The 23,341-nt window shown below is 42.7% G+C and overlaps 2 protein-coding genes across 4 annotated transcripts; both read right to left on the bottom strand.

Annotated features, from left to right (window-relative positions):
- Positions 1-642: 642 nt before the first annotated feature.
- mapk4 (mitogen-activated protein kinase 4) lies at positions 643-12,619 on the bottom strand. Of its 3 annotated transcripts, none has more exons than XM_031570524.2 (8): positions 12,077-12,619; positions 10,893-10,942; positions 10,294-10,373; positions 8,979-9,538; positions 5,257-5,401; positions 4,552-4,713; positions 3,988-4,189; positions 643-1,892 (listed from the first exon to the last, which is right to left on the bottom strand). In XM_031570524.2, the coding sequence occupies exons 4-8, from the start codon at positions 9,519-9,521 to the stop codon at positions 899-901; spliced, it is 2,046 nt and encodes a 681-aa protein (XP_031426384.1). In that variant the 5' UTR covers positions 9,522-9,538; positions 10,294-10,373; positions 10,893-10,942; positions 12,077-12,619; the 3' UTR covers positions 643-898. The 3 variants fall into 3 exon arrangements, with proteins under 3 accessions (XP_031426384.1, XP_031426383.1, XP_031426385.1); XM_031570523.2 differs by having other exon boundaries at positions 12,143-12,619; XM_031570525.2 differs by having other exon boundaries at positions 10,294-10,370; positions 12,143-12,619.
- Positions 12,620-15,735: 3,116 nt separating this feature from the next.
- tspan36 (tetraspanin 36) lies at positions 15,736-21,450 on the bottom strand. Its single transcript, XM_012828529.3, has 7 exons — positions 21,270-21,450; positions 18,648-18,839; positions 18,288-18,362; positions 18,076-18,171; positions 17,705-17,854; positions 17,191-17,274; positions 15,736-17,072 (listed from the first exon to the last, which is right to left on the bottom strand). The coding sequence occupies exons 1-7, from the start codon at positions 21,327-21,329 to the stop codon at positions 16,998-17,000; spliced, it is 732 nt and encodes a 243-aa protein (XP_012683983.1). The 5' UTR covers positions 21,330-21,450; the 3' UTR covers positions 15,736-16,997.
- Between the last annotated feature and the right edge of the window lie 1,891 nt (positions 21,451-23,341).

The following is a 23,341-nucleotide window of genomic DNA, read 5'->3' as shown; positions in this document are numbered from 1 at the left end:
CAAACTTCTCAAGTAAATTTACAAATTTACACAGCATCACCGGGGAAGCTCAGCAATAATGTTAACATTGTAACATTACAGTGATATTAACAGCATCAGTTAGCCAAGCAGTTGTCTTGGTTCGAGATGAGTTCAAATGCTACAATCCTACTGCCCAGTAAATAGAGTTAAATACATTCATGATGTAGTGTTTATTACCAATAACAGTTGTTATCCTCTTCTGAGTAATCAGAATACCTTTGCCTACTAGAAATAATGTTAGGAACAAAGCAACTGTATGTCCTGTGTATACCATAGAAGCACCTAAAGGCAATATGATCTTCCCTCTGTTACAACCTGATATGGAACTTGGCAAATCATCTTTCTTTCCATGCACATTATCAATCACATGCTGGAAAAGACTCTGTGTTACATAAGGCTAAATTCATCTTAATAACATCCCATGAACAGCCGGTTTTCTGAAGGTGCCTATTCTGATTGACCCCAGTGATCTCTTGGATGGATCCAAGCATTACATTTACATTTACATTTAGTCATTTAGCAGACGCTTTTGTCCAAAGCGACGTACAAGGGAGAGAATAGTCAAGCTACGAGCAATAGAACCTGGTGTAACAATAAATAAATACTACTTTACATAAGAAATATAACAAAATGAAATAAAAAGGAAAAAAAGAAAAAAGGAAAAAAAGAAGTGCAGAAATGTAACTGCTGTAATTGCAAGTTACGCACTAGTCGAAGTGCCAGTTAGGACGGGAAGTGCTCTCTCTGTACGTCGCCAAATGTAATGCTTGGATCCAAGCAATCCCTCACCCTTGATCTCAGTGGCATTTCTTAGCACTGAAGCAGCATTGATTGCTGCAGAGAGGAGTAGAGACACATCACCAGTTCTGTAATAATTTTACTGGGCCATGCTTGACCAGCTCTCTTTGCGCCCGGGTGAGGCTGGACGGTGGTCTGACAGCCCTGGAACACCATTAATGTTGGGCCTCTTGGATCCGGCTGGACCAGAGCCTCCCAGACCTTCGCTCTGACCACACAGCTTGAGCGCACGCGAGATAAGCATATCCAGGTCAAACTGCGTCTGGAGCTTTTCAGAGGGAGATGTCTGGGGAGGGGGCGTGTTGGTCCTCTGTGGGTAGATGAAAGAGGGGCCCGGTGTGGGAGATGATGGGGAGGACGGCAACAGAGACGGGGGCGAGGAGGAGAAGCAACAGGGCCCAGTCCTGCTGTCTTCCTCCATGAAGTCGGGGGTGGAGCGCAGCAGCATGCTGCTGTGGCCGTGGCTTAGGACGCTCTCTGGGTGCAGGGTAGGGGAGAAGGGGAGCGGGGGAGAGCTGGGAGTGCCGGGGGCTTCCTGAGGCGGGCTGGGGGAGTGCAGGCGCGACTGTGTGCTCTCCACCCATCGTGAGATCTCCTGAAACAGGTCCCCTGGCTCCTCCTCCTCCTCCTCAGCAGCCAGCGCCTCTTCCTCTTCCTCCATGCTCCTCCTCCTCGGGCCGGGCCGGCCGTTGCGCTTCCAGTGCGACAGGTCCAGGATGAGCTTGGGCTCCGAGTAGTTCTGTGGCTTGCCCTCACGCCACGCGATCTTGTCCAGGTACGACGGCGAGCCCACCTTGTAGTCGCACGAGCGCCCACAGTCCAGCTCGCCGTAGGCCCCGCCACAGGCACGGTCCAGGGAGGAGTGCGAGCCCTCCAGGAAGCGCTCCGCCGAGCTGCTGTGGGAGTATTTGCGCGGGTCCACCTGCGCCTCCTCCAGGAGGGTGGCTGAGCTGGCCCTGGGGTCCCTCTGCACCTCCTCCTCATCCACGTCGCCCATCTCCGAGACGCTCTGCATGCACTCACACTGCTCCTGTTGCTGCCAGCACGTGTCAGACGACAGGCTGGTGTCCGACCTGTAACAACAGAAAGACTTTAGTATCAGTACTTTAGTATCTGAGATTGCTATTTTGTTTGTTCCTTTGTGCCTTTCTTTTTTTTTCTTTCTTTCTTTCTCTCATTCACTCTTTCTTTCATTAAATCTTTATTCTAAAATCAGCTCTATTTTGTTTGTTCCTTTGTGCCTTTCTTTTTCTTTCTTTCTTTCTTTCTCTCATTCACTCTTTCTTTTATTAATTCTTTATTCTAAAATCAGCTCTTGAAGCTGTGTCATTAATCCACGGTAAAGAAATGTCTTTCTGCCCTGTTTACTTCAGGCGCAGCACACTAATGAATAGCCATATGGCAAGAGTGAGGACAACAAGGACATGACAATAAAGTTGTAAGGGCATTAAGCAGGAGATGTAATTAAGGGGAGAATTAATGTGTTGCTATATTTAACTGGCTTTAAGTCTCAACAAGTCTGCTGAGATTTTCGTCTCACTTTCCAATCAATATCTCCCCGATCTTCCTCTGTCTCATAATCAAGCACCCATCCCGTCACCATTATGAGTTGAGTTTCATTCCTACATCTCTTCCATCTCAATAAGACGTGAATCTCCAAGCTTTCTCCTTTACAGTTCTTTTCAGAAGCACTGTTGAAACTAAAGCTATGCAATTCACCTCATTTTTCTAAAGGAATGGAAAAATAGATGCAGAAACGAGCATGAGCTATGTGGAGCAACCCTCTAACTTCACCCTTGACAGGTCTATGCACCTCTTTGATGTATACTGTGATATATATTGAGTATTGAAAGATGAAAGCATTGTGTCTGAAATGTTTTGCCCCTTCTCTTAGTTCCATGAGGACTAGTAGGGTTTCCACACCTCTCTCTCTCTCTCTCTCTCTCTCTCTCTCTCTCTCTCTCTCTCTTTCTTTTTGAACACTACTGAGCCTGGGTTCTGAGCCTGTGTCTTGCTGTACGCTAAAAATAAAAGACCGTTTTTGTCAGGACGCAGCAGATATTTAAAACTATCTGAGAGCGTGCGCAGTCTATCAGAGAAGACATGTTCACAATCTGTCATCGCTTTGTTTGTTTTCCACTAGTGCTGTCAAACGATTAAAATATTTAATCGCGATTAATCGCATTTATGTTATAGTTAACTCAAAATGAATCACGATTAATCGCAGATTTTTATCTATTCTAAATGTCCCTTTGTTTATTTCTTTTTTCCATCATTTTATTTTTACTTTAATGCCCTTATCAACATGGAAAAGTTGATTGGCTTGCTTTATGCAAATGTTTTATTTTATTGAAAACCAATATTGCCAAACAGGGCGGTACAAAATAAAATTATAAAGTGCACATTTCAGATAAACAAGGACTCAGCCTATAGTGCAGTTAAACCATGGCTTAATATTTTCTTTTTTTCAAGTTTGCTGGGAACATAGCAGTCAGGCCTCTTATTTCAGAAACATTGAACTGTAACAGTTAGGTTATCAATAAAAGGTAAGCCTACTACTTCTTTGCTTTCAGCCAGCTGCCTGTTGACATTTTCAGACAACAGTGAAGCTCGCTTCTTTTGCACAACACAACTTTTAAAAGTAAACTTTCCATTCAGAAGCTTTTTATCATCCATTTCGCCGTATCGCGCTCACCATTCACTCAAACCGTAACGTTAGCCTACTACACAGTTTGCGAGGCCAAAAAGAATGTTAATCTAAAAAAAAAATAATAATAATAATAATTCGCGTTAATCTCGCGATAAAAAAATTAACGGCGTTAAAATGGGTTTGCGTTAACGCCGTTAATAACGCGTTAAACTGACAGCACTATTTTCCACATTTTTTTTTCAGAGGATTTCTGTGCACATTCATCCACTGCAGAGGTACAACTTAAGAGATGGAATCTTAACATTGCTAAAATGAATTATCTCCTTAGTATTCTGATTCCAGATGTGTTCGTTAGTGATATCTTTGAACCAAAACATAGAACTAATGAATGAGAGCAAAGCTGAGAAAAATATCGCAGGGTAACCTGAACGGGACCAACATTGGCATTAACTCCAGGATGTCAGAATACATTATGCAATGCACATATGAATCTCAAGCACTTGACTTGACTTAGCTACCTGTGCCAGTTTAAGGAAAAGTTGTGGCTGTGCTCGGTGACCATACTGTCGTCCAGCTCGTCCTCGATGCGGAAGGGCTGCAGGGACGTGGGCTCGTCCTGCGGACACGAGTACTGCTGCAGGAACGGCTGAGCCAGGGCCGCCTCAGCGGTGAGCCTGTCCATGGGGTTGAAGGTCAGAATGCGCTCCAAGATGCAAATGGCTACAGGGAGATACGTGAGTGGAAAAGAAAACGCACTTCTTTAATATTGACAGGACATTTAAGATGACACGGTAGTTTTCGAAAAGCAGAAGGAGAGTAACGTTCATTTTTATCTCACTGGAGTGGAAAACAAAGGAGAGAAAGGAGAAGTAGTCTTTGCTCCTGGATGCTTTCTCTAATACAACTAAAATTGAGTTGCCTTCGGAATTGGATTGAATGTATGTCCGGTCATGGCACTAAAGCGAACAAGCTCTTCGCTCATCTCGTTGCGTAAGCTGCATACTGATTCTTCAAAAGCAGGCAGTGCGGCAACACGCCGAGAGCTGCGCTGGATATTTTTAGCCGCTGACGCCTGCACTCACCCTCGGTGTCCAGCTCCGGCAGCAGGTCCCTCAGCGACCTCCTGACCTTCCAGCCGCGGCTGACGCAGGAGGGCATGACCTGCAGCAGCTCCTTCCGGTCCTCGTCCCGCAGAACGGGCACCGTCTCCAGGATCATCTGCATCTGCTCCAGCTCGTGAGCCCCTGAGGACCCGCAAGTAGACAACCAGCCATTTATTCATCCACACACACATAAACACACACACATACATACAAAAACACACATGCACATAAATGCACACACACACACACACATGCACACACAAACACACAGCAAGACATGAGTGCATAGTGTAAAACATTATATAAACAAAAAAATCCAAAGGGTAAATTGAAGAAGACAGAGAGAGAAGAAGACCATTTAAGTGGATGTTATCTATTTATACGGGTGTAAGTACAGAAATGTCAAACACATTCAATGGCTCGAGAGTAATAGCTATATATAGCGAGGGGGAGGTACAATAATGATCATTAAGAAGTTTAAACAGTTTTTGTTCTGTTCTGTGTTATTTCGTATTTTCCATCTGAATACACCATGTCAGACAATAAGCCTATATGGTCTGCCACAACAAATACTTTGAGTTTATTACTCCTGCAGAGCTGCGTCATAGAGCTATGACCCGCAACACAGTCTGAATCACATGATCTTACCCACCACACATATCTCATCCTACATCTCTTGTTTACCTGCAAACAGCATTCGGCCAGTGAGCATCTCAGCCAGGATGCAGCCGGCCGCCCACATGTCTATGGCCTTGGTGTAGTTATTAGGGGAGAGCAGCAAGCGAGGAGAGCGGTACCATTTTGTCACCATGCCCTCTGACAGGTACCCCTAAGGTGGAATGAGGGGGCGATAGAGAAAGTGAGGGAGAGAGAGAGAGAGAGAGAGAGAGAGAGAGAGAGAGAGAGAAAAGAGAGAGAAAAAAAAGTTCAGGCAAAAGAAGGGATAAAAACCCAGAGATAAAGTCATGAGTGATGATCAAATTATTATTTAGATGCTGCACAGCAGAGAAAAAAGGGGGTGATATTTTTGGACAACAATGCCTTACTACAAAGTGTGTAGTGCTATATAATGAGTGACAGAACTAGGCTTCAAAAAGTAAAAGAAACACTTGCTCTCTCTCTCTCTCTCCATTTCTTCTCCAGTCACGATTTCCGAGACATTTCCAAAAGCACCTGCTGAGGACCAGTGAGGTTTGCACTTATCAGGCGTGAGACAAGAGAGAGAAAAGGACACATTGTGTGCCGTGACAGGCGCTGGCATCTCAGGTTGAGCCTGTCAGAGCCCAGGTACGTATTAGCCTGCCCTCTTAATCCTCCACGGCTTTGCTTGACAATAACTGACGGAGCGCTGCTCAGTGTTTCGTGAGAGACAGCCGCAAGCCAACCTGTCTATATCCCTTCATCTCTTCTCTGTCCTTTGCCATACCCTCTTTCCATCCCTCTGTCTCTCCCCGGCTCCTCTTCTCTCCCTTCTCCCTTCTCCCTTCTCACCTCCCACGCACAACGAGTCCAGGTGATGAATTATTTGTGGGCTCTGGCTAGGCAGACTCAGCAGGGAGGATCTGAGCTGGCCCAAATATCCACCACATGCTGCTACGCTGACTCCCTGTGTCGGCTGCTTATTGTCTCTGCACACTTTGTTTCAAAGCGATGTATCAAAGTTGTACCATGGTAATGTAAACATTCATATATAAGAGTATCATCAGTATACATGCAAGTAAATCAGAGGGACATTTATACTGGGTTATAACCTTCAACAGTTTAAATGTGTTTTCTCTCTGAACATAGACTGCATAGACATACCTTTGAATGCTTTTAGAGTGTTTATAACACAGTTGTTGATTGTTAAAACCGTGACATGTGTGGGCACAAAAACACTATGTTTGCCCGAGACGCTCTCTCTCTCTCTCTCTCTGTCTCGTACTGGTGCACTGCACTGCACCCAGTCGCTGTTTGAAGAGGCTTCTGTAAGTGTGACAGGAAGCTTGTCAGTGAGGCCATTGATCTCTGTGACACATGCTCAGCTTCCTGTTCTCACCATACACCCAGGTTACTGCCGGGCGACTATCACTTTGACCATTTCTCTCGCTCTCTCTCTCTCTCTCTCTCTGTCGCTCTCTCTCTCTCTTCTTCACAGCACTGACGATTTCTCTCTCCCCTCTCTGTCTCTCTTTTCATACTGAGCCTCAACTGTTGCAGGACCTCAGTGTCCTCTCCTGAGTGCATTACAGACTCCAGTAATGCCTGAGGGGAATGTATAAAGAGCACTGACATTCTGGAACTTTTTTTCAGCTTAGCAATATGAATCCGCATCCGCTGAGGCCCACACACAAAAGACACACTGTGGCCAAAACTGCAGTGGCGTGGGGGGGGGGGATCAGTTGTTAACTCACGCTTGCACCAACACAGAGCATTTAGACACTGGAGCCTTTGTCATAATGTGTCGAAGCCTTTCTTTGCATCTGTAACGCATCGAATTCTGTATAGAGGCTGTTTTGTCTGACCCCAGTATCTGTTGCACAGCGTGGCCCATTGTGGCCCCCAGGCTGCACCCTGACCGGTCTGTTATTCCATTCCTCCTCCTCCTCCTCCTCCTCCTCCTCCTCCTCCTCCTGCTGCTGCTGCCAGCCCCATCCATGCCCAAACCCAATCCATGTCGAAACCTTCCCCTCTGCGTGCATCATTGCTCCTGCTCATCCTGTCCCCACGCACAAAGCCCCCCTTTCACACTGGGCCTTCACTGATCTGATAGAGTTACACAGAGGGCTCCCCGGCAATAATAAACCAGCACAATGAGGCAGTAAATTGGCACATTAATCTTTCAGGCCCTAATCCTATTCAGACAGCGGGAGTGATTCAATTTGATTATTGTGTAACATTATATGGCAGTGTTTGATGAGGTTCTAAAAAGTATTAATTCACGGAAGTACTGGGATTCTAAACAGTTGTTGTTTAAACTGCACTGATGTAACACTGACGGTTATTTACCAGTCACGGCATGAGTAAAATATGCTTACTGATACACTTGCTATTGTCAGGGCTGTAGGCTTTTAGACATTTTTAGGTGGTAGCACTAGATCCAGCAGGATGGAAATTACAACATCACAAAGAAAATATTTGTGGCCCACCGAAAAGCTGAGCTAAGAACATGCTTTGCTGCATAGTTTAGAGATTACAAATCTATTTAAGGAAATAAAACCAAATCTGGGAATTATGCGCACCAAAACTTCTGAAAGCAATACAGAATTCAGAAGGCTAAAATTCAGGCCACTGAGCCATTGAGTCCACAGTTTGGCTTTTGACAGTGCCTTAGTCCTACCAGAGGCATCCACTCCTTCTTAGGCACACACTTGTGCATTCCTGTATAACAACCTCAGGGGACAGAATCAAAAGGCTTAAACCCATATGGAAACCTCCAGCGTCCCACCCATAGTTCATTTTCCTGTAAGCTTGCATAAGACTAATGGCTCTCTGCTTTTATTGCAGCGCTATGGCAGGGTCCATTACATCTAAGTGGCTAAAATGTACCCTCTCCGTATGAAGATGTCTGCATGAGGCTTAATGAGGAGGTTCACTGATGTGATGTTAATTTGGCCGAGTGATTAAAGGTGCAGTTTGCATATTATGTTGTAAAAAAAAAATGCATCTAGTGAAACGATAATAATAATACTGTGATTGTAGAGGAACCGTGAAGAGAACAGATTTCCCAATAGTCTTCCGTCTAGTGTTCTGTGTTTTTGAGTCTATGCTTGAGGTAGTTTGAAGGCAACAGTTTACATTTTCCACAGCCTCAACAACGCAAACCAACACAATACTTGAAACAGGGAAATAAGTAAAGCGATTATATGCACTATATAATAATGTATCTTCCTCAGGCTAACCTGTTTTACAAGAGTGGGTGCTGAGTTGGAATCACTATGATGGAAACTCATCTTCAACCAAGGCAAAAGCCTGAGTTTTCTGGAGATGTTGGCTAAGGCATTCTAAATCTGCTCACAATAATCTGATCCGATAATCTGATAATTCATCTGGGACTACAATCATCCTTGTCAGCTAAGTAAATCCCTTCAGAGCAAAGTATTGGCTATATTATCAGTGTCAAGGCTATGCCACTGGGGATCAGTTTTAGTATGCACACCTAACATCCCTTGTGCTATAGAGACAAGTGAGTTTAAAGCCGCTGTTAAACAAACACACAACTCTCCTCCTCCTCCCTGCCTTTTCCAGCAGCACTGCGCCACAAAGTAACGTAATTCATTCCCAGACCCCGGTCAATCCCGAGTAATGAAACTGCCACTACGGCTGCTGCTCTGTATTCACCAGCCTGCCTCAGGCAGCCTGCAGAGTGAGTGCACACACTGGTTACGGAGCGACAGCCTCAGACGCACCGCCCTGTATCCACCAACCTTATGCGAGTAGTGTGGGTCCACGATGCGCGCCAGGCCGAAGTCCCCAATCTTCAGCAGCAGCTGCTCAGGGTTGAGGAATATGTTGGCGGGCTTCAGGTCGCGGTGCAGCACATTGGCCGAGTGGATGAACTTGAGGCCGCGCAGGAGCTGGTAGAAGAGCAGGGTGGCGTGCCCGGCGGGCAGAGGGCCCTGCTCCAGCAGGCACGCCAGGTCGGTCTCCATGCACTCCTGGACGATGTACATGGCCGACAGCTGAGTTAGGTCGGCAGGCAGGGGCTGGCCGTAGGGTCCCAGCACCTCGTGGACACGCACAATGTTCTCGTGCTGTAGTCGGTGCGTGATCTTGACCTCGCGGAGCGCGTGTTTTATGCTCAGCGCGTTGCGCATCACCAGCTTCTTCACGGCCACCCGCTGTCCTGTGCGTCTGTCCGTGGCCGACAGGACCAGGCCCGAGGCTCCAGTGCCCAGGGGCCGTACGTCCTGGAAGTGGCCCCCGAGGTCGAAGGCGTAACGGAAGGGCGAAGAGGTCTGCCTGGACATGGCTCAGACAGGTGCCTCTGGAGAGAGTTGAGAGGGAAGGGAGGATTTTAACATGTGAAGTTTCGCATTTATCAATACCAACGACTTATAGAATGGCAAACAACCAGACTAAGTCAGTAGAAACTAGATACAACCCAACAAATAGCCTTCAATATCTTTTTAAATGTACAAATAAATAAACAAATAAACACAGATCTGCATCACAACATCGTTATGACTACTGATTACTGTAAGATAGGCACATGATCAGAACTGGCAGGAACACAACCCATTCAAAGTTGTTGCTGAACAGATAAACCCCATGAACTGCTGTCTCTTCCATCTACCTTAGACATCAGCAAGAAACCAGAATTAGTGTGAGAGACAACTCAACACCCTGGTGCAGGGCAAGTGTTTCCATAGCAACATCCCACAGACAGTTCCTGCTACAGTGGTACAGTAGCCTTTCCATATGCACAGGATTGCAGGCTGCACTCTGCTCTCAGCTGGTCGCCTACAAGAGCAATCCCGCCTCTAATCTATGCAAGGCTAAATTGAGTTACATTCCCAGAAAATCAAAGCCATCCTCCTGCTCGGCCTCCCTGCGTGCTGTCCTTTTTCTCTCTCCCTCTCTCTCTCTCTCTATCTCTCTCTCTGTGAATGAATCCCTGAGTCCTTATTGCGCACACATAACTCTCACAGACGGTTTTGCCCAGATCAGATCTGCTTATAGTGGCAGTGAGTTAATAAATCCAAGTGTAATCCGTCCGTAATCTAAGAGGCCGCCTCTTGCCTTCTCTGGTTGCAGGCTGTTCCTTAACCTCCACTGGCCAGGAGGACCTGCTCAGGACTGGCATCACTGTGCATTTCCTGCTGGGGGGGGGGGGGGGGGGGGAGAGAGACAACAAAGGACAAAGTAAACGAGACAGAGGACGCCCAATTTGACACAAAGGGGACAAAACAAGGAGTGGGGTAAATTTATCTCGGTAGCTTTTAACCTTGAGTGTGAGTGTGAGTGTGTGTGTGTGTGTGTGTGTGTGTGTGTGTGTGTGTGTGTGTGTGTGTGTGTGTACGTGTTCCTTCGCAGAGCCTAAAAACTCTTAAACTTCAAAGTTTGATGAAAGTTTATTTATTATATTCATGCTTACATCCTGGTTCTCTACTTCAGAAACTAATTAAACTATTTAAATGACATTGCTGTTCCAATTTAATTTGGTTTGTGTCGTGTTACAGTAAATGTACTGCATATGCCTCCAAAACAATAACAATTCAACATAGTAACACCCTATGCCATCATGTCAAGTTCATATCAGCATTTGCATCAAATCCATAAGACATGAATCAGCGAGCAAGTGTAAAGAACAGATGTTTGGGGTTAAGACACTCACGTACTCAGTGTAACTAATCCATCACAGAGACAGTATCAGGGAACTTGCATCCTCCTGCAGTATGGGGAGAGAAAAGTTTATTACAGGACAGACCAATGGAAAACCCTTAGGAAAATAACCATGATGAAATTGTTTTGTTCCAGTGAATTAGTTGATGAAATCCAACACTTCAGCGGGAAAAAAAAAGATGATGCCTTACTTTTCCAAAGTGAAGGGCCCAATTTACACCAAATAACACTTTTTCAACCCTCTTTTCAACACAAGATTTCAACACAAGATTTCAACCCCTTTCAGCCCCGAAGACAAATGTCAGCAAATTAATAGTAGAGAAAAGCTTCAAGAATTTAAGTCTTCCACACAAAATCTTCATAAAAAAAGCTTACTATAGCACACAATTTCCTTATAATCTAGTACAATCTGATTTCCCATCTGGCCTGGAACACATGATGCCTGTACAAGTGAAAATCGCTTGCAATATATAAGCACTTTTATGCCCCTTTTATGTTTCTGTTTTGATGTTGCACGGAATGGTTAAGAAGATGGAAGGAGCGGTTCGCCGCAGCCTGCCTACTGCTCAACTTTATAAATAATGTATACTAGTATGGCGCTCAGTGTATCAGCTCCGCTGGTATTTTGCATTACCGTTTCATACGAGGGAAAAAATCTAATCTTACGACAGAATTTAAGCACATATATAATTAAACGTTGTTTTTTGATCACGCGAAATAGGTTCACGCCAACATTACTGCATAACATGTGAATGAACAAAATCGTAAATAAATAAGCTTCTAATAATTCAAAAAAATAAAACGCCACGCAAGCAGCGGCCACTTGTTAACTGTCCGACAGTGTATTGTGAAATTTTACAGATAATTAATTTCCCCCCAAAACAATGACCATCCGTCAGATGATTATTAAACAATAGTGCTGCATTTGCCTTTGTGTGTGGCAACACTGAGACACCCGGATAACAACGGAACAATTGCACTGAAACCCATGTGTGGGACCGAATTTAACTTTCATCCTCGAATAATGAGCTGAAGTAGAAAGCCTGAAATAAACATCCCCGCAAGAAATATCCCTTCTGCACCACGACACGCTTTAACAACAGTAGGCTATCTTTTATCTTCCGGCCCATCCATTGAGAAAACTACAAAGAGGTAGAGACGGCGATTATACAGCTCTTACCGTAACATGCTATGGTTACACATAAAAACCTTTTCACATCACTGTATGCGATTGCGCGATCCTTACTTATCACCGAAGTGGACAGCCAAGGAAGAGTTGTCTCATTTTTCCAGGGCTTCTCGTTGTAAGAGCCATGGTGCACTGATGTGATTTGTAAGATTACAGTAGCCTATCTCCCCACTGCGCGGAGATCCTTTCATTCCAAGGTATCAGTCCTTCTGATGTAACCCGTGATAAACTGGTGGAGAGAGGGGGGAAGACAAGAAATGGGCGCACCAAGCATGAAGTGTCTCTGTGCCTTGTAGCTTTCCTTGTCTTCTAGGTTGTGCATTAACCTTTCTTTATTAGAAACTCCTCGGCGCCCCCCGTAATGACGTCACTCAAGGAGCTGTCAATCAATAGGCTACGGTCTCCGGACACCTGCTATCAAATACGGTAAACTAAATATCTGGAAATGTATGATCAATATTTCAAGAACAACATTTGTTATGCAAAGCATGTCTTGTTTAACGTTTTTCCTCTCCAAGTGTTTGTTTTAGTTTCTTGGCAAACAATGAAAATATGAAAAATATTGCAATAGTTGTGTTGGCACTCTGAAGTCTCTCTCACTCACTCATTCACTCATTCACTCATGCGCTCTCTCTCTCTCTCTCTCTCTCTCTCTTTCTTTCTCTCTGTCTCTCTCTCTCACACACACACACACACACACACACACACACACACACACACACACACACACACACACACACACACACACACACATACACACACACAATTCTCATGGAACCTCATGGAAGTCATGCGCCAGATTATCTGATTGCAAAGTGAGAGCTGCTGGGTGAGCAGAGCAGTCTTTCACAGTGTGGGGATTACCACATACTGTAGGTGAGAGGAGGGGCCCATTTAAATCCACAAATGCCATAAACAGCACTGACCTCTCTCACCTCACCGTGAAGCATGCGTTTACGTAAGTGATTGATGAAGAAGTGGCTGGTTCACATGTTAGATAAGTTATTTCCATATTCCGCTCTAAGGTCGGGATTGTGATCATGAAATCGTGGAATACAGTGATGTGCTAGGGCCAGACCAGTGTGGAAGAACAACAAAATACTGTCCACACTACATGAATCAACATAGAAGCTTCTAAGTGCCACTTCTGAGAAATACAGGAGTTGTTGACATCCCATGACTGCGCTCAAGCTCTCTCTCTTGCTACCCATGCAAACCAGGTTTGTGCTATATGACTGAAGATGAACCCTCTCCACCTGCATATGCAAACATAGCCCGGAAGAGCAGGGGGGGGGGGGGGGGCAGCAGAATGGAAGTAAAAATCATCATGATACATGAGCCAAAAATGCTGGCTGCAGCAGAACCAGCAGCATGCAGGCAGTAGGCAGGCAGTCTTGCTGAGGCTGGCGGTGCAGAAGTCCTTGGATCCCCTCAGAGAGAGAAGGATGTTTGGCTTCCCTCCCACTGTCTCATCATCTGCAGGGGTCAGGTTTCTGCATGGAGGGGGATGGGGGTGGAAATAAATAAATAAGGAGCTTGTCTAAAGTGTCTGCACTGGACCAACCTGACTCAGCAATCTGAATGACCTCACTGGAGGAAAAAAATAACAGAGAATCTTGATCCATGAGGGCAGAGAGCGATGATGAATGAATGAATAGATAGATAGACAAACAGATAGAGAATGACTGTTGTTGTGGCAAAACGTCTATGGAGAAGGATATATTACTTATTGAAAAGGGATTTAAGTAAAATAATGTATGAACCATATATTTTAGGGTATTTTAAAATACAAATTGCAAAGAAATCAGCAAATTGGTCAGCAGCAAATTGGGGACTAAGGTTATCTCCAGTGCAGAAAACATTGGTAGAGCCAATGTTCATGTACCATGAAAAGTCTATTCAGTGAGTCAGTTATTTTTAAATAGGTTGAAAAACAGTCTGTTGCCATTGGCCTGTAGAGTAGAAGATGAAAGTGATTTTGAGGATGGGGGCTTTAGAGGTTTTGGGTTCCTTTTGCTATTGCACTTCTGTAACATGTTACCATGTCACTATGCATGAACTAAGTTCTCTGGTCAATTCCTCACAAATACACTCCTAATATCAGTGATGGCCTAATATCTGCATGGCCAGCAGATTGTCTTTACTAGTGTTTGGGCAGCGCTCTCCTCATGCTAAATTAGCAGCAGATCTTTTCCCTATCATTAACCACACGGTAACTGTAGTTGGCCACTAAAGCATGATTGTTGACACTCTGCTGACCTTTAGTTTGAGGAGAACTGACTAAGTGGTGTGCAAACCTTTTTGTCATGGGACTGATAAAGCCCTCCCTCTGCACACACATCAACACCACACAAAATAAATCTTTTGATTTCCCAGCAACGAGTCTTCAGATGTTTTGTCTGCCATTATAATTTGACGTCAATGTAGTGTTACCTGCAGCTGTATATCCCTACTTGTTGTCCATTGCCTATAACTGTACTACCTCTGTATTGAAAGTAGGCATTATCATAATTTCCGGTCAAGGCCATTTTAGGTTTGGTGGCTTTTTGAGATGAATCACATTTTATCTTTCTAGTGCCAGCTACCTGAAATTTGTCCATAAATGTCATATGAGTGGGAAGTGTGTTGTGTGCCTTTGTACATGTACACAGATCTTCAGTTGGCAACCCCATGAAGGCATACTACTGCATATTCAAGGTTTCAAGTATTATGGCATTTAGAAAAAAAGACTTAGCTCAAAGAACTGTTGTACCTCACGTGGGGCTTATCATGCAGCTCTACAGTTAGCCTTATAGTAATGTTACAAGTTCTACCAAGACTCTCTCATAAGAGGCTGCTATGTGAAATGCAATCATCTATCATTTTTATCAGTTTAATAATCATAGTATAGTAGACATTTCATACTATTTTTCCATGATTCAATTACCTTCACATTGCTGAGGTAAAGTAGAGCCTTTTTCAGCTTTAACAAATTAGGTGCTATATGTACCTCTGTGCGTGCACTTCTGTAGGTTCTGAGTGCCTCGTTGCTCCAGAACAACAAAGCTGTACATTATGTAGGGCACACTCATTGCATATGGGTATAGGAATAGAGGAGGAAGTGTCAAGTATGGAAACCTCTTCAGTATGGGAATAAAGAACTTCTGCTCAGCCTGGCATCAAATGGCTGCCATATCAAGCAGAAATCCTTTGTGACTGAGAATTAATCGTTCTAAGAGGTCCTTCATGAGAAGACATGCCAAGATATTATAATTTCTTATTCAATGTGGCCATCAGTATTCATTTCTTTATTATTGTATTGTAAGTAGGCCATTAAAGAGAATGCATTCTTTAGCATCTGCTGCTGCTTGTAATGGTGCCTGCAGCAAGTCCTTACATAATACTTGTGTTGTGGGAAGATAACACTATATAAAACCAAATTCACTTATCTACAACAAAATGTTCAATTGTAAAGGACAAGAAGTCTCTTTCCGTTCTTCAAATACAAAACATGTTTGTGCTGCCCCCTTGTGAATAGAGCTTATACACTTCCAAACCTGCTGAGTTTGGAGTCTTCTGAATGGTTTTCTACAGCAGTCAATACATCACATACAATCAAATAAATAATGGTAAGAACATTTACATTAAAAGATGTGAGGTGCAACATGAAGTATATTATAGGGTCATAAAATATGTTGATTTTATTTAGAAAATAAATTTAGATTGACAGCATTAAAATCTAACATTAAAGTACATTACAAAATTGCAAGACAATTTAACATAATCCATGCATTTCTAATTACTATCTATCCTGTCTGTTGAGTTCTTAAATATGGAAATACACTTTTGTATATGATTTACATTACCTTTTTTGCACAAAACATGAGGATGTTGTGTTTGGGAAACACCATATTTGACAATCTTTTGGAAAGCATCCCAAATTGTATCAAAAATAAAAGATATGCAGAAGTCGTTGACTGCAAGGGTTATCTGAACTTGCAGCACACATTTTCTGAGAACTGGCTGCTGGCTACCAGGAGTTGCAGTGCGATATGCCTACCAAACTATATCTGTGTCTGTAATGGTAGATATTGAACATACATGAAATATACATAGCAGGCATTACAAACAGTTTTAACCAGATTACTATGTCCACACTCCACACTATCCAAAACATATTTCCTGATGTCAGACACGTTTCCTTACCAAAAGTAAATCTTATTAAAGTAAATGAATTGAATCAGCTGCAGATAATTCCAACTGAATGGCAATTTAAGAGAAAAACCAACCTGATAAAATTACAAACCAAGTCATGGGCCAAATACGCTTGCATGCAGGATGACCAACATCAGTCCTCATTCTATTGTTCAACTGGGAACTACAACTCAAAACACTAATCTAAAGTTCATGGATACTAAATGGCATGAAACTTAACACCTTCCATCTCTGAGCCAGGTAGATAAATAAGGTAAATAAGTCCAGGCTCAGTCAACAGTATAGGTCTTCTTTAGCAGGGCATTTTTGGAATGCAACTGTCAGAATTGTAACATAAAAATGATATGGAGGAAAGCTGTGTGTAGGTAACTACTCACATTCCTGGCAAGCCTTAAGAACCTTAATGATGCTACAGATGCTATGTCTTACAGCTGTACTGTACATATGCATGCCTTGATATCCTATAATGCATAATTTGTCAGCTTATGTATTCATTTCCCTCCTATTGAATAACATTTCAAAACCTGTGATATGTTAAAAATAATTATGACATTAAAATCCCAGTGCGTCAAAAAAAAAAACATAGAAACCGTGACAAATGAACAATACCTTATTGTGATGTAAGCAACAGGTGCATATATATATGTGTGTGTGTGTAGGTTAGGAGAGTTTTCCCCATCCTCAGTGGTTGAGATCCTCAGATGCTTCTACGCTGAGGTCACGCATTAAACCGCTGGTAATCATTTCTGCGGCTTCGGCATGTGATCACACAAACGCTGACTATCCCGAAAAACTGGAATGCAGACAAAGCACCGTGTTAACCAAACGGAACTTGACTGACAAAACAAATATTCTACAACAAACAAATATACATTTCAAATGTTACAAAGGAAAAGTAAAAGAAAAAGTACCTTGATGATGGCGAAACCCAAGATGACCAGCATGGCATAACTCATCACATCCTGAATGAGTTTATCCAGCTTGGGTTCACATCCCTGTACAGACATACATCAACCATGACCAGGCCAGCAGGATATGATCAATAACGGTTCAACAAGTGTCATTACACCACAAACATACAAACATTTATCAAGCACTAAGCACTTCATGGACGTACTTACTCATACTGGACTATATTACTCAAACTGCACCTATTTACTCATAGAGCACCTACATACTCATAGTGCACATACTGCAGTACTGCAAACAGCGCCCCATATGCTGCTACCTCCAACTCTGTCCCTCCCCACTACTGTACTGTCTTAGGTCTCTTGTCTTGTGTTTATTGTTAATCTCTGAGCATATATCTGACATTATTTATTGTTTTTATTATTGTTTTCTTGTGCTGCTGAAAAGCTGCTAAACATATTTGACAAGGTGTAATAAACATGACCAAACAGTCTTGAAGCTTGGAGCCATTTCTACCTCAGTGTTGAGGAGACTTGGCTGGTCTGGGCGTCCAGTACACTCAGTGTTGTTGGTCTTGCAGCAGGACAGGGGCACTGTGTTGTTGTGAGAGCTGAACCAGGGGGTGCCGGACCAGTCAGTGTAGTTTTGGACACCACAGCACTGGAGCTGGAGAGGGAATTATGACATGTTTCAGACACAGTGAGAGGAGAGAAAGAGAGAGAAACAGAGATAGGAATGCACAGTATTTGAAGTGAAGAAAACCATGCACTGCATGTATCAACTTCTACCATATGTGCCCTAATGTAACGAAGCAGCAGCAGCATCAACATATAGAAGTACTGACACATCATAATACAGGTCCCCAGGTCCAAACAAGAGAGACTCACCTGAGACTGCAGTAAATCCACCGTATGAGTTTCTGGATTATTTCCGTCATATTTGGCGAACACTGTGGTCATCGATTTCTCTAGTTCGCCATTTAGCTGTGAAATAGCCCCCCACACAAAAAAAGGACAGTCACAAAGCCAGAATGAATAGGACAGAATGAACTTCTGCTTTCATGTGGTGTCTGGCCTGAGGTGTGAAAGGCTCTGCTTACCCTTTTCATGTAGATGAAGCTGCAAACTAAAGCTGCTACTTCCGCCACGAAGATGAGCAGTATGATTATCATGAACTGGGGTGAGATAAAATGAATTATTATTTTAGAATTTTTTTAAAGAAACAATAGTAAATAGCTATACACAACACATACCATTAGCATATTAATAGTTAAATATGAATATTAAATCAACTAATTAAAATATGATTTGATGGAGTTATGTTTTCAGTTGTTACAATTATTTCCAACTGCCCTGATTTCAGATTGACTGTTCAAGGACAAGGCACTCATTTAAGTGTGCACCTGACATGACAATGACACACATGAAAGTAAAACAAACCAAGATATATCCCTACTTACAAAGCCTAAACCAATCTTGGACTCCCTTAAGGTGGAACAACATCCCACAATCCCGATGATAAACATCACAGCAGCCACAACGATGATGATGGTCGCAGGGATCAGGGTGGTCTTGTCCTCCAGAAAGCTCTGAAAGCTATTGTAGCTCTTAATGACATATGCTCCCACATAGGCCAATGCAGCTCCTGCAGCCTGGAAGGAGAAAACACAGGTTCTTCAACTTTTAGCTATGATGGGCAGCTAGACAGGATCTACGATAAGTCACTGAAATAGAAGCTAAATAAACAGAGCAAGACGTGTTGATTCACAAGTATATACTGACTGAGGACACACCCCAAACCACAAACATATTGTATGCTTCCATTTTACATCTTCTTTTGAGGACCCATTAGTTTCATCTTCCTATCTAAACAAGGAACTAGTAATACGAGGTTTGGCAGGGGGGGTAATGTTCTGCTTCTGTTTTGCACTTAAAAGGAAACTTAAACTTAAAGATAGTCCCATCTTTCTTGGTCCAAACTTTTACCAGAGAAAAAAACGTTCTAAATCAGAACAGTTTTTGCCACTGACAGGCTCATAATGTAATTATAAGTGTCTGTTTCTACAGTCATTTTCTACAGAAATAAAAAACTGAAAGTGTTTCCTTTAATTGTCATATGTTCATCCTGTTATTCTAAACCAAAGGTCAAACTGCATGTATAGCTAAGGAAGGAAAAACCCAGAAAACATGGACATCTTCAAAATGTGAATCCTCCTCTGTTGAGTAAAATGCACTTTGACACAAACATTAAAAGCAGGCAGCTCATCTCATTGGTGGAACATGAATCCAACAAAGATTTTTCCTTATCAAATAGGGGAGAGGGGTTAGCAGTACATATTAGGAAACATTTGATGTCTTGTGCTACCTTAAGAATCTGTATACTTTCAGTTTTACAACGCATGATTTTTCAGTGTGCTTCTTGAGGTGTTCTTGGGTCCGCAATTTTTTTCTTCAAACTACTGGCAAAGTGTACTGCATGAAGTTGCTTTATTGTGGCACCCGAATCAGCACTAATAAAGGTTTCTCCCACTGCCTTACTCCAAGATCCATTAATGATCACCCCTCACCCTGATCACGTGGACATCTTGCGTAAAAAGCCAGGAATGTGACTCATGGGTTGCTAGGAAATATGCTCTCATGACACACTGACAAAACAGTATGGGAGGTGTTACAAAAAAGAGGGCCTTTTTTAAGATTTGAGGGTCGTTAAATCACATGAGTTACCCTCTCACCCTCCACAGCACATGACTGACTGTTCTCACAATCAGACTGCCGTCATGGGACCCAGGACACTATCCCCCTTAATCCTTCTTGGAACTTGGTTCCTGCGGCTCTGATGTTTAAGAAAACGTCAGCGAGCAGAGGTAATAAGCAAATGTGGTGAAAACATCTCTTTCTCTTCACAAAAGATGAATAGAGTAATTACGGTTTAGATGTTTCAGGAAGTCCAACAGTCTCATAACGTCTTCTAAATCTGTCTCATTATGTATTGTATTAAAAATGTCCACTTCGTACGCTCACTGATTGGGATTTGACATGATTAGTACTGGGAGGGACCATCAAAAAACCTTGCAAACCAATGATGTAAACATACAGCAGCCTAGGAATGGTATGAAAGTATCAATAACCCACTGTATTAGTTACCAATTATGCCGTTTGCATATTTTTGTGTTTCACAGTAGATGAAAATGTTCATTTTCTAGCCTAAGGAGGTTCTAATGCTATTTAAAGAGTAATTTGAACAAGTCCAGTGAACAAAATATGTAAAAGGCCTTATTCATAATTCAGTCTTTGAGTGTGCCCTGATTCCTGACACACTGAAGTAAACTGTGGTCATTTTAATTAAAATAAATGAGAAGACAAAGAATCGGTCATGAGAAGAGAGGGGGAGAGAGTGAGGAAGACGGAGAGATTTTCTCGAATGAATTGTAAACATGTTTTCTTAGGAGGTTATAAATGCTCAGATTAGCTGAAACCAGGGATAATTGTAAACCATGGTAGCGGCAAAAATTTAAATATATACATAAAATGAATTAAATACATTATGAAGCGGAAGTAAGCAAAGTAGTGTGGAACGCGACTAGGTGAACGTAGGTTATCAGATATAAACCAGAAGTAAGCTACAACCAGAAATCTGCAAAACATCACTGCCAATAGACAAAACGGTTACCGTAAGACCTGAAATTTAAAACGCAATAAGACATAATGTAGGCAAACGTTAAGCTAGTCACTATGAATGGAATATAACAAAAAATCACCTTCATCATGGTTTTAACTCAAAATCACTATTTTAAAACCCTGAGGAACAGGCGGAACCGAATACTGGGCAAAGCAAATCACATATTTTTAGTGTCTTCCTAATAAGGATTTTCAACGACGACGGTGGTTCAAGCTAGGCTACCCTCCACTGACCGAGAGAGAGTAAATTTTTTGTAAGTAGGCTAAACTATGAAATTGTCAACACAAGCTTCCACTGAGTCTTTAGTTGCCGACTACTCCATAGTCCGTGCGTTTCAACATTTCAGTGAGCGAATTCGCCTGTCTACTATACATTCAGATTATATTTGTAAACATGGGCTTACCCAAAACATAAGGCTGAGGAGCAGCAAGACAGTTTTAGATGTGATGATCCCACAGTCCATCTTTGATCAGGTATACGTACGATATAAGTTTACAGTAAAGAACGACGAGTCCTCTCTCTACTGAACCGTTTCGCATGCAGCTCACTATTTGTACCAAGTTCCGCGTGAACTAACTGGAAATGTCATAGTCACATGCTCAGGCGCGGTTGCGTAATTCACAATACTCAAACGCTTACAAGCACCTCATATAAATACCCGAAAGACTTTACCAGCAACTCACTAAAATAAGTGGGGTAAACTGAAAACGAAGATACATAGTCTCACAATTGGCCTGTAATGTTAAAAGTCTGCTTAAAAACACTATTCAGTATAGCCTATAGCATTTACATTTACATTTACATTTAGTCATTAAGCAGAGGCTTTTATCCAAAGCGACGTACAAGGGAGATCAATCAAGTTTGTGAAATAGTGAGCTTTTCAGTAATATTATAAGTAGGCCTGCCTTATTGTTTTTAGTTGTCTGACTAAGTTACTTTGCTACATCACGTTAAGTGGACAATGGACAAATGCAGCAATTTGCCACTTTTTGAGGTATGTTTTTATGAACAACTACTTTTGGTATCATCTTCAAATGATATATATGGACGACCGATAAACACACATGTTGTTCCCACTATCCGTCCAGGCTATGCACTATGTAGTTATGTGGTTTGGATCGAGCACCTCGTGAAATCGCAAGAAAAGCCTTCACAGCACGACATTGCCAACAATATCGCCAGAAGATGCAAGTTAGCAAGCTTTTATCTGTGCCAGCTGAGCGGTTGATAGTGTTTACAAGGTTTTGCATGCTTTTTAGGGAGGTAGCTCGCTAGTTTTAGACAAAACTTCAGCATCATCCATACAGTGTTGGGCTGCCCCCCTTCATGTTCTGTGGAATGGATCCCACAACACATGTAGGTCAGTCACTGTGGGAAATGTTCCATATTGCGGAACTTCTATGAGATTTGAAAGGTTTTTTTTTTAGAAATAGATGACCATCTGTGGTACAGATTGTAACACTATATGGGATTCAGGTTCAAACCAGTGTTGCTCTCAATACAAATATATCAAAATTGTTTCAATGAGATTCCATTATGGCCTGTGGAATATACCAAAGTCATTCTCTGACTAGTCATTTCAACATAATTATATTTTCAAATTGTCTTTCAAAAGGGACTTCCCCATTTATAGAAGGGTAGGCCTAGGTGTCACGCTGTACACAACCAAGGGCCCTGTACTCTGCCGAGTAAACAGAGGTGTTTTTTCACTTCCTCCCTGCCTGACATTATTTTCAGATGAAAAATAACCAGGCTATAAATAATTCCACTGTGACTTTGCCTTGACTCAACCAACAAGGCGGTCCTCAAGCAAATTAATATAACAACAAGGCTGTCCTCAAGCACATTAATATAACATTAGTAACTTAAACAACAGGTTCTGGGTTGTTTTCATATTGTTTTACAGACCAGGATCCTCAGGTCTCTTTGACAGAAGCAGATGTTAAAACAAGACCCCCTTGTCATCTTCCCATACCATCTTTCTACCTGCTGAAGGGTTAAAACATCAAAGAATGATAGGCCTACAGTTACATGTACAATGTGCACGGGCTCTTAAATTCTGCAGGGTTCGCAATTTCACACTTTTTGTCAAATTCAGTTAATTAGTCCTCACAGGTCTCTAGCTCTCCGTTCTGTGTGTACGCCGGTGTAGTTCCTGGTGTTAGTACACCGTCCTGGCTCTGTAAACAGGAAACAAGTGGCTCGGACTGATCCAATCCATATGTTGCTTTGGGAGCACGGAAGGGAAGGGTGTCATTTGATTGGCTGTTGAGCTCAAATGTCATCAACAACCTTTTGCCAGAATCACAAACAGTAGCTTTAGCTGAGGAAAACATGACCATACTTTCCTGCTTGGGTGTGTGTACATTTTGAATACCATATGGCCTTATCTTAGGAGCTGAACGGGCTCCCTGTTCCCCCTGGTAGCCCCCAGGTGTCACTGTTGGCCTCCCTGCTGTCCATTATCTACCCCCT

Source organism: Clupea harengus, chromosome 7 (genome assembly GCF_900700415.2).
Source record: "Clupea harengus chromosome 7, Ch_v2.0.2, whole genome shotgun sequence".
NCBI classification, from domain to species: domain Eukaryota; kingdom Metazoa; phylum Chordata; class Actinopteri; order Clupeiformes; family Clupeidae; genus Clupea; species Clupea harengus.
The sequence above is the reverse complement of the archived record's forward strand: the minus strand, read 5'-3'. Positions and strand labels throughout refer to the sequence as shown.